Source organism: Salmo trutta, unplaced genomic scaffold (assembly GCF_901001165.1).
Source record: "Salmo trutta unplaced genomic scaffold, fSalTru1.1, whole genome shotgun sequence".
Taxonomy (NCBI): Eukaryota; Metazoa; Chordata; class Actinopteri; order Salmoniformes; family Salmonidae; genus Salmo; species Salmo trutta.
The window spans coordinates 7501-19660 of NW_021823246.1; the positions used below are offsets into that span (position 1 = coordinate 7501).

The 12160-nt window shown below is 43.8% G+C and overlaps 1 protein-coding gene across 1 annotated transcript in view; it reads left to right on the forward strand.

Moving 5' to 3' along the window:
* Nucleotides 1-5134: 5134 nt before the first annotated feature.
* LOC115189900 (caspase recruitment domain-containing protein 11-like) overlaps nt 5135-12160 on the forward strand; it is a gene marked incomplete at its 3' end in the record, with an annotated part of 33445 nt that continues 26419 nt past the window's right edge. The window contains exon 1 of the mRNA XM_029748407.1: nt 5135-5239. Within this exon, the coding sequence (XP_029604267.1) occupies nt 5191-5239 (49 nt within the window). The remainder of the gene's footprint in view (nt 5240-12160) is intronic.

A 12160-nucleotide genomic window follows, 5' to 3' on the forward strand; every position in this document is an offset into this window, starting at 1 on the left:
CGGCTTGACTCTGTTCTGAACAACCGCTAACTGCCGGGTCTTACCTGGCTTGTTTGATCAAACTCTCTGTTCCTGCTGAATACATCGTAGCCGTCCAAACAATTTGTAAATTGTCCGCTCGGGAAACATGTCCGACTGACAATCACGTGAATCCTCCTCTAGTTCCGCGTTGTCAGCGAGTCTGCCCCGTTAATGACGTATTTCATTACGCTGTAGTTTTAACCAGTATTTAACGAGGCAAGTCAGAACAAATACTTATTTACAATGACGGTCTACCCCGGGAAAAACCGGATGGCGGCTGGGTCAATTGTGCGCCGCCCTATGGGGACTCCCAATCATGGCCGGATGTGATACAGCCTGGATTTGAACCAGGGACTGTAGTAATGCCTCTTGCACTGAGATGCAGTGCCTTAGACCGCTGCGCCCACTCGGCCATCTTCACGGACGTGGTCACTGGTCCAGGGACATCATAGAAAATCCAATATGGCTGCCAACGAATACAAAAATATATATATTATTTTGTATTATTATTTTATTAACATCAAATCAATACAAAAAGTATATGGGGAACACAAGTATATATAAAGAATATACAAAGGACATTTGGGCTAATAGGGGAACCAATATCACATTACACACGGACCTTAAATGGGGCACATTGATAATTCTAACAGCTTTTTAGTCACCAGAGTATTTCATTCTTAAAATAAATGTTCAATTTATTTTTGCAAGGTAATAAAATGTTTTGTTTGTAAATGTACAGTTGTGAATATGAATTTGGTCAAAAGAATAATGAAATGAATTACATAAATAGTTTTCAACTTCTTTCTATAATAAGTAAAGAATCCCTGCAGTACATCTCTCCATAATATAATAAGGATCAGCCCCCTTTTTTTCAATTTCCTCCTAAAATGACCCAAATCTAACTTCCTGTATTCAGGCCCGAAGCAAGGATATGCATATTCTTGGTACCATTTGAAAGGAAACACTTTGAAGTTTGTGGAAATGTGAAAGGATGTAGTAGAATATAACACATTAGATCTGATAAAAGATATACAAAAAAAAAAACTGTTCTTTTGTAAAAAAAATGTTGTACCATCATCTTTGAAATGCCCCCCTGTAGCTCAGCTGGTAGAGCATGGTGTTTGCAACGCCAGGGTTGTGGGTTCGATTCCCACAGGGGCCAGCACAGAAAAAAATCTATGAATGTATGGAAATGTATGCATTCACTACTGTAGTCGCTCTGAATAACAGCGTCTGCTAAATGACTAAAATGTGAAATGCAAGATAAAGGGCCATATTCCAGCCCAGGTGCAATTAGATTCTGGCCACTAGATGGCAGCAGTGTATGTGCAAAGTTTTAGACTGATCCAATGAACCCTTGTATTTCTGTTCAAAATGTTGTATCAATTACTGGCCAAATATTTGTTTATTAATAACTTTTCACGTTCAAAATTCTGCACTCTCTTCAAACAATAGCATGGTATTATTTCACTGTAAACAGCTACTGTAAATTGGACAGTACGGTCAGTTAAAAAGAATTTATGCTTTCTGCCCATATCAGATATGTCTTTGTCCTGGTAAATTTTCTTGTTACTTACAATCTCATGCTAATCGCATTAGCCTTTGTTGGCTCACGTCCCCGTGGAAGGAACACCGATCCCGAATACGTTTTAATGGACAATTCTGTCAACTGGCAAGTTTTAACTGTCTTGTGCAACTTTAATTGACACAATACTTGTTAGAGATGACCTGCAGGATCAATACCTGTTAGTAAAGGTGATGACCTGCAGGATCAATACCTGTTAGAGATGACCTGCAGGATCAATACCTGTTAGAGATGACCTGTAGGATCAATACCTGTTAGAGATGACCTGTAGGATCAATACCTGTTAGAGATGACCTGCTGGATCAATACCTGTTCGAGATGACCTGCAGGATCAATACCTGTTAGATGACCTGCAGATCAATACCTTAGATGACCTGCAGGATCAATACCTTAGAGATGGACCTGCAGGATCAATACCTGTTAGAGATGACCTGCAGGATCAATACCGTTAGAGGAATGACCTGTAGATGACCTAGGATCAATACCTGTTAGAGATGACCTGCTGGATCAATACCTGATAGAGATGACCTGCAGGATCAATGCCTGTTAGAGATGAGATACCTGTAGATCAATACCTGTTAGTAAAGGTGATGACCTGCAGGATCAATACCTGTAGAGGATGATCTGTAGGATCAATACCTGTTAGAGATGACCTGCAGGATCAATACCTGGTAGGAGATGACCTGTAGGATCAATACCTGTTAGAGATGACCTGTAGGATCAATACCTGTTAGAGGATGACCTGTAGGATCAATACCTGTTAGAGATGAACCTGTAGGATCAATACCTGTTAGAGATGACCTGCAGGATCAATACCGTTAGAGATGACCTGTAGGATCAATACCTGTTAGAGATGACCTGTAGGATCAATACCTGTAGAGATGACCTGCAGATCAATACCTGTAGAGATGACCTGTAGGATCAATACCTGTTAGAGATGACCTGTAGGATCAATACCTGTTAGAGAATGACCTGCTGGATCAATACCTGATAGAGATGACTGTAGGATCAATACCTGTTAGAGATGACCTGTAGGATCAATACCTGTTAGAGAGTGACCTGCAGGATCAATACTTGTTAGAGATGACCTGCAGGATCAATAACCTGTTAGTAAGGTGATGACCTGCAGGATCAATACCTGTTAGAGATGACCTGCAGGATCAATGCCTGTTAGAGATGAGATGACCTGTAGGATCACTACCTGTTAGTAAAGGTGATGACCTGCAGGATCAATACCTGTTAGAGATGACCTGTAGGATCAATACCTGTTAGAGATGACCTGTAGATCAATACTGTTAGAGATGACCTGTAGGATCAATACCTGTTAGAGATGACCTGTAGGATCAATACCTGTTAGAGATGACCTGTAGGATCAATACCTGTTAGAGATGAACCTGTAGGATCAATACCTGTTAGAGATGAACCTGTAGGATCAATACCTGTTAGAGATGACCTGCAGGATCAATACCTGTTAGAGATGACCTGTAGGATCAATACCTGTTAGAGATGACCTGTAGGATCAATACCTGTTAGAGATGACCTGCAGGATCAATACCTGTTAGAGATGACCTGTAGGATCAATACCTGTTAGAGATGACATGTAGGATCAATACCTGTTAGAGATGACCTGTAGGATCAATACCTGTTAGAGATGACCTGCAGGATCAATACTTGTTAGAGATGACCTGCAGGATCAATACCTGTTAGTAAAGGTGATGACCTGCAGGATCAATACCTGTTAGAGATGACCTGCAGGATCAATACCTGTTAGAGATGGCCTGCAGGATCAATACCTGTTAGAGATGAACCTGCAGGATCAATACCTGTTAACAAGGTGTCAGCTAGAGATGAGGTGCAGATTTCCATGGTTACCAAAACGTCAGGCCAGGGTCAGCCTCCATGGTTACCAAAACGTCACGCCAGGGTCAGCCTCCATGGTTACCAAAACGTCAGGCCAGGAGGGTCAGCCTCCATGGTTACCAAAACGTCAGGCCATGGTCAGCCTCCATGGTTACCAAAACGTCAGGCCAGGGTCAGCCTCCATGGTTACCAAAACGTCAGGCCAGGAGGGTCAGCCTCCATGGTTACCAAAACATCAGGCCATGGTCAGCCTCCATGGTTACCAAAACATCAGGCCAGGGTCAGCCTCCATGGTTACCAAAACGTCAGGCCAGGAGGGTCAGCCTCCATGGTTACCAAAACGTCAGGCCAGGGTCGGCCTCCATGGTTACCAAAACGTCAGGCCAGGAGGGCCAGCCTCCATGGTTACCAAAACATCAGGCCAGGGTCAGCCTCCATGGTTACCATCGCCAGGGTCAGCCTCCATGGTTACCAAAACGTCAGGCCAGGGTCAGTCTCCATGGTTACCATCGCCAGGGTAAACACAGCGTAGCCTAGTGGTTAGAGCGTTGGACTAGTAACTGAACGTTCGAATCCCTGAGCTGACAAGGTACAAATCTGTCGTTCTGCCCCCTGAACAAGGCATTTAACCCACTGTTCCCCAGTAGGCCGTCATTGAAAATAAGAAATTGTTCTTAACTGACTTGTCTAGTTAAATAAAGGATAAATAAATAAAACATTAAAGTGTTTCTTAAATCCCTATGGGAGAAATGAATGGTGGAAAAACCATTGTAACCATTTCCCTGTTTGTCTGCTAGGTTTTATGGGTAGATTATGGAGCCACTGCAGGGCCTCAGTGGGCTCGCCACGATGACGTCACAGTCTATGCAAAACGGAACGAGGTAGAGCCAAACTACCCTCCGCAGGGTCCCTTCCAGATCCGCTGAATAGACTGGGGAGTCTAGAGAGAGCTGTAACTTCTGAACCAAACTTCATGTCAAATGGAAATGGTGACAAATATGGGAAATAAAATTTAAGAACAATTGATTCTCTCTCTCTCTCTCTCTCTCTCTCCCCCTCCCTCTATTTCTCTCTCTCTACCTCTCTCTCTCTGTCTCTGTCTCTCTCTCTCTCTCCCTCCCGTCTCTCTCTGTCTCTCTATTCCTCTCTCTCTCTCTCTCTCTCTCTCTCTCTCTCTCTCTCTCTCTCTCCCCCTCCCTCTATTTCTCTCTCTCTCTCTCTCTCTCTCCCCCTCCCCCTATTCCTCTCTCTCTCTCTCTCTCTCTCTCTCTCTCTCTCTCTCTCTCCCCTCCCCCCTCTCTCTATCTCAGTTCAAAGGGGCGTTATTGGTTCTTTCACACCCTGCCGCTCAGCGTGATGCACTTGTTATTTTCACCCTCACCCCGCCCCGCTCTTTCTGTGTCTGTGGCAGGTGACATTTCGGTTAGTATGAATTCACTTCTCAGTCCAGCTGATCTGTCCTCAGATAAACATCAGTTTGCTTAGAATGGAGTAAACCTCTCTCTCTCACCCTCTAATCTCTCTCTCTCTCTCTCCTTCTCTCTCTCTCTCTCTCTCTCTCTCGTCTCTCTCTCTCTCTCCTCTCTCTCTCTCTCTCTCTCTCTCTCTCCTCTCTGTCTCTCTCTCTCTCTCTCTCTCTCTGTCTCTCTCTGTCTCTCTCTGTCTCTCTCTCTACACCTCTCTCTCTCTCTCTCTCTCTCTCTCTCTCAGAGCAGCATTAGATGCATGGGTGTCAGCGACTCTCTACAGTCAGTTCGTCGTCTTTGTCAGGTAAATAACTTTCATTCATTTATGTTTTCAACTGCTAAGCAACAGCTGGGTAACGATGTAATGATTTAAATAGTTTAATTATCTAATAGTAATGTGTCTCAGTTTAACCAAAACGATGGAGAGGAGAGAGAGAAACAGAGAGATAGTGAACTGGAGGACTATCTGCTGGTTTTGCATTTTAGTCATTTAGCAGACGCTCTTATTCAGAGCGACGTACAGAAGTGAATGCATACATTTCATTTCATGCATTTTAAAAAAACATTTTTTTGCACTGGCCCCCCCCCCCGTGGGAATCGAACCCACAACCCTGGCATTGTAAACACCATGCTCTACCAACTGAGCCACGGGGAAGGCCAGTATGTATAACACACCATGCTGGTGTTGTAAACACCATGCTGGCGTTGTAAACACCATGCTGGCGTTGTAAACACCATGCTCTACCAACTGAACCACAGGGAAAGCCAGTATATATAACACACCATGCTGGCGTTGTAAACACCATGCTGGCGTTGTAAACACCATGCTCTACCAACTGAACCACAGGGAAAGCCAGTATATATAACACACCATGCTGGCGTTGCTCTACCAACTGAGCCACAGGGAAGGCCAGTATGTATAACACACCATGCTGGCGTTGCTCTACCAACTGAACCACAGGGAAGGCCAGTATATATAACACACCATGCTGGCGTTGCTCTACCAACTGAACCACAGGGAAGGCCAGTATGTATAACACACCATGCTGGCGTTGCTCTACCAACTGAACCACAGGGAAGGCCAGTATGTATAACACCACCATGCTGGCGTTGCTCTACCAACTGAACCACAGGGAAGGCCAGTATGTATAACACACCATGCTGGCGTTGCTCTACCAACTGAACCACAGGAAGGCCAGTATGTATAACACACCATGCTGGCGTTGCTCTACCAACTGAACCACAGGGAAGGCCAGTATGTATAACACACCATGCTGGCGTTGCTTCTACCAACTGAACCCCAAGGGAAGGCCAGTATATATAACACACCATGCTGGCGTTGCTCTACCAACTGCACCACAGGGAAGGCCAGTATATATAACACACCATGCTGGCGTTGCTCTACCAACTGACCACAGGGAAGGCCAGTATATATAACACACCATGCTGGCGTTGCTCTACCAACTGAGCCACAGGGAAGGCCCAGTATATATAACACACCATGCTGGCGTTGCTCTACCAACTGAACCACAGGAAGGCCAGTATATATAAACACACCATGCTGGCGTTGCTCTACCAACTGAACCACAGGGAAGGCCAGTATATATAACACACCCTGCTGGCGTTGCTCTACCAACTGAACCACAGGGAAGGCCAGTATATTTATAACACACCATGCTGGCGTTGCTCTACAACTGAACCACAGGGAAGGCCAGTATATATAACACACCATGCTGGCGTTGACTCTACCACTGAACCACAGGGAAGGCCAGTATATATAAACACCCATGCTGGCGTTGCTCTACCAACTGAACCACAGGGAAGGCCAGTATATATAAACACACCATGCTGGCGTTGCTCTATCAACTGAACCACAGGGAAGGCCAGTATATTATAACACACCATGCTGGCGTTGCTCTACCAACTGAACACAGGGAAGGCCAGTATATATAACACACCATGCTGGCGTTGCTCTACCAATGAACCACAGGGAAGGCCAGTATATATAAACACCCATGCTGGCGTTGCTCTACCAACTGAGCCACAGGGAAAGGCCAGTATGTATAACACACCATGCTGGCGTTGCTCTTCCAACCTGAACCACAGGGAAGGCCAGTATGTATAACACACCATGCTGGCATTGCTCTACCAACTGAACCACAGGGAAGGCCAGTATATATAACACACCATGCTGGCGTTGCTCTACCAACTGAAGGCCCATTCAGGTTTTCTACATGTTCAGTGAAAGTTCCAAAGTGATACTAATACTGAGTCAGTATAGTACAGTACTGTAAGTATATAGTACATAGTCAGTACAGTACAGTACTGTAAGTATATAGTACATACAGTCAGTATAGTACAGTGTAGTACTGTACAGTAAGTATATAGTACATGCAGTCAGTACAGTATAGTATAGTACAGTACAGTAAGTATATAGTACATACAGTCAGTATAGTACATTGTAGTACTGTACAGTAAGTATATAGTACATGCAGTCAGTACAGTATAGTATAGTACATACAGTCAGTATATAGTATATACAGTTAGTATATTGTAGTATAGTATATAGTTAGTATATACAGCCAGTATAGTACAGTAAGCACATAGTATATACAGTCAGTATAGTACAGTACAGTAAGTATATAGTATATACAGTCAGTATAGTACAGTATAGTATAGTACAGTAAGTATATAGTATATACAGTCAGTATAGTACAGTATAGTATAGTACAGTAAGTATATAGTATATACAGTAAGTATAGTACAGTAAGTATACGGTGTATACAGTCAGTATAGGACAGTACGATATAGTACAGTAAGTATATAGTATATACAGTCAGAATAGTATAGTACAGTATAGTACAGTAAGTATACAGTGTATACAGTCAGTATAGTATAGTATAGTACAGTAAGTATATAATATATACAGTCAGTCAGTATAGTACAGTATAGTACAGTAAGTATATAGTATATACAGTCAGTATAGTACAGTATAGTATAGTACAGTAAGTATACAGTGTATACAGTCAGTATAGTACAGTAAGTATATAGTGTATACAGTCAGTATAGTACAGTATACTATAGTACAGTAAGCACATAGTATATACAGTCAGAATAGTATAGTATAGTATAGTACAGTAAGTATATAGTATATACAGTCAGTCAGTCAGTTATAGTATAGTATAGTACAGTAAGTATATAGTGTATACAGTCAGTATAGTACAGTATAGTATAGTACAGTAAGTATATAGTGTATACAATCAGTATAGTACAGTATAGTATAGTACAGTAAGTATATAGTGTATACAGTCAGTATAGTACAGTATAGTATAGTACAGTAAGTATATAGTGTATACAGTCAGAATAGTATAGTACAGTATAGTACAGTAAAGTATATAGTGTATACAGTCAGTATTAGTACAGTATAGTATAGTACAGTAAGTATATAGTGATACAGTCAGTATAGTACAGTATAGTATAGTACAGTAAGTATATAGTGTATACAGTCAGTCAGTACAGTATAGTATAGTACAGTAAGTATATAGTGTATACAGTCAGTATAGTACAGTATAGTATAGTACAGTAAGTATATAGTGTATACAGTCAGTATAGTACAGTATAGTATAGTACAGTAAGTATATAGTGTATACAGTCAGTATAGTACAGTATAGTATAGTACAGTAAGTATATAGTGTATATAGTCAGTATAGTACAGTATAGTATAGTACAGTAAGTATATAGTGTATATAGTCAGTATAGTACAGTATCGTAGCCCTACATTCTGGCACAGAGACTCATTCGGGACTACTCCTTAGATGGGGGCTGGTTCTCCTCAGGGATGTGTTTTGTCTCCTTAGATGGGGGCTGGTTCTCCTCAGGGATGTGTTTTGTCTCCTTAGATTGGGGCTGGTTTTGTGGCTGTTGGACTTCCTGAGCCAACGGTCACAGCGAGTCAGAATAGGTCCCCACGTGTCGGACATACGCACCACCAACACAGGCTCTCCTCAGGGATGTGTTTTGTCTCCACTCCAACACAGGCTCTCCTCAGGGATGTGTTTTGTCCCCACTCCAACACCAACACAGGCTCTCCTCAGGGATGTGTTTTGGCCCCACTCCAACACAGGCTCTCCTCAGGGATGTGTTTTGTCCCCACTCCAACACCAACACAGGCTCTCCTCAGGGATGTGTTTTGTCTCCACTCCACCACCAACACAGGCTCTCCTCAGGGATGTGTTTTGTCCCCACGCCACCACCAACACAGGCTCTCCTCAGGGATGTGTTTGTCCCCACTCCAACACCAACACAGGCTCTCCTCAGGGATGTGTTTTGTCCCCACTCCAACACAGGCTCTCCTCAGGGATGTGTTTTGTCCCCACTCCACCACCAACACAGGCTCTCCTCAGGGATGTGTTTTGTCCCCACTCCACCAGCAACACAGACTCTCCTCAGGGATGTGTTTTGTCTCCACTCCACCACCAACACAGGCTCTCCTCAGGGATGTGTTTTGTCTCCACTCCACCACCAACACAGGCTCTCCTCAGGGATGTGTTTTGTCCCCACGCCACCACCAACACAGGCTCTCCTCAGGGATGTGTTTTGTCCCCACTCCAACACCAACACAGGCTCTCCTCAGGGATGTGTTTTGTCCCCACTCCAACACAGGCTCTCCTCAGGGATGTGTTTTGTCCCCACTCCACCACCAACACAGGCTCTCCTCAGGGATGTGTTTTGTCCCCACTCCACCAGCAACACAGACTCTCCTCAGGGATGTGTTTTGTCTCCACTCCACCACCAACACAGGCTCTCCTCAGGGATGTGTTTTGTCCCCACTCCACCACCAACACAGGCTCTCCTCAGGGATGTGTTTTGTCCCCACTCCACCACCAACACAGGCTCTCCTCAGGGATGTATTTTGTCCCCACTCCAACACCAACACAGGCTCTCCTCAGGGATGTGTTTTGTCTCCACTCCACCACCAACTCTCTCTGTCTCTCTCTCTCTCCCTCTCTTGTTTCTCTCCCGGTTTAACCCAGATATCATATGCCTCCAGACTTCACTGAACAATGGAGCTTTTATTATCCTCATGTTGCACCCACACACACACACACACACACACACACACACACACACACACACACACACACACACACACACACACACACACACACACACACACACACACACACACACACAGAGAGACTGTTTCCGGTCTCAGACCTGTAACATCTGAATACATTCAACAAGCCTCATTTAGAATTTATATACAGGTTCTGAATCTGCTCGGACTCTGAGTTCTGTCCCTGTTGTCATGTTATCAAGAGATTCGTAAAGTTTTGTAAATTTGTAGAAAGATTCGCAAGTAAAAATTTGATTTGAGCAGCTCTGGGGGCCGGAACTTTAACTCCTGACCAATCATTTCGCTCTACCAAAACCACAGCTATTGGCTGAATTGTACATCCATCACGTCTCAGGAAGTAGCTGAGGTCAATAAAACCAATGCCATCTCCTGGGAGGAAATCAACCCTTTTATTTGTGGACATAGATTGTTTTTGTGAAAAGGCACGACATTAGTTTGCTTATCAAGTGAAATGCAGAAAGTATTCAGACCCCCTTTTAGCCACATGTTGTTACCTTACAGCCTTATTCTAAAATGGATGAAATCAATACAACATGTTGTTACCTTACAGCCTTATTCTAAAATGGATGAAATCAATACAACATGTTTACAGCCTTATTCTAAAATGGATTAAATCAATACAACATGTTTACAGCCTTATTCTAAAATGGATGAAATCAATACAACATGTTTACAGCCTTATTCTAAAATGGATGAAATCAATACAACATGTTGTTACCTTACAGCCTTATTCCAAAATGGATGAAATCAATACAACAGCCATCAATCTACACACAATACCCCATGATGACATCACAATACCCCATGATGACATCACAATACCCCAATAATGACATCAGAATACCCCATCATGACATCACAATACCCCATGATGACATCACAATACCCCATGATGACATCACAATACCCCATGATGACATCACAATACCCCAATAATGACATCACAATACCCATTGATGACATCACAATACCCCATGATGACATCACAATACCCCATGATGACATCACAATACCCCATGATGACATCACAATACCCAATAATGACATCACAATACCCCATAATGAAGAAGTGAAAACAGGTTTTTAGACATTTTTGCAAATGTATTAAAAATAAAAACAGAAATACCTTATTTACATAAGTATTCAGACCCTGGATCATCCGTGAGATGTTTCTAGAAGTCCACCTGTGGTAAATTCAACTGATTTGGAAAGGCACACGCCTCTCTATATAAGTTCCCACAGTTGACAGTGCTTTGGGCACACAATGCAAATAGTCCGGGTACCTGTTCAGGAGTCTTATGGCTTGGGGGTGAAAACTTTTTGAGAAGCCTTTTTGTCCTAGACTTGGCACTCCGGTACCGCTTGCCATACGGTAGTAGAGAGAACAGTTTATGACTGGGGTTTATGACAATTTTCAGGGCCTTCCTCTGACACCGCCTGGTGTAGAGGTCCTGGATGGCAGGCAGTTTAGCCCCAGTGATGTACTGGGCCGTACGCACTACCCTCTGAAGTGCCTTGCGGTCGGAGGCTGAGCAGTTGCCGTACCAGGCAGTGATGTAACCGGTCAGGATGCTCTCGATGTTGCAGCTGTAGAACCTTTTGAGGATCTGAGGACCCATGCCAAATCTTTTTAGTTTCCTGAGGGGGAATAGGCTTTGTCGCGCCCTCTTCACGACTGTCTTGGTATGTTTGGACCATTCTAGTTTGTTGGTGATGTGGACACCAAGGAACTTGAAGCTCTCAACCTGCTCCACTACAGCCCCATCGATGAGAATGGGGGCGTACTCGGTCCTCCTTTTCATGTAGTCCATAATCATCTCCTTAGTCTTGGTTACGTTAGGCTGTCTATAGGCTGTCTCATAGTTGTCGGTGATCACTGTTGTGTCATCGGCAAACTTAATGATGGTGTTGGAGTCATGCCTGGCCGTGCAGTCATGAGTGAACAGGGAGTACAGGAGGCGACTGAGCACGCACCCCTGAGGGACCCCCGTGTTGAGGATCAGCGCGGCAGATGTGTTGTTACCTACCATTACCACCTGGGGGCGGCCCGTCAGGAAGTCCAGGATCCAGTTACAGAGGGAGGTGTTT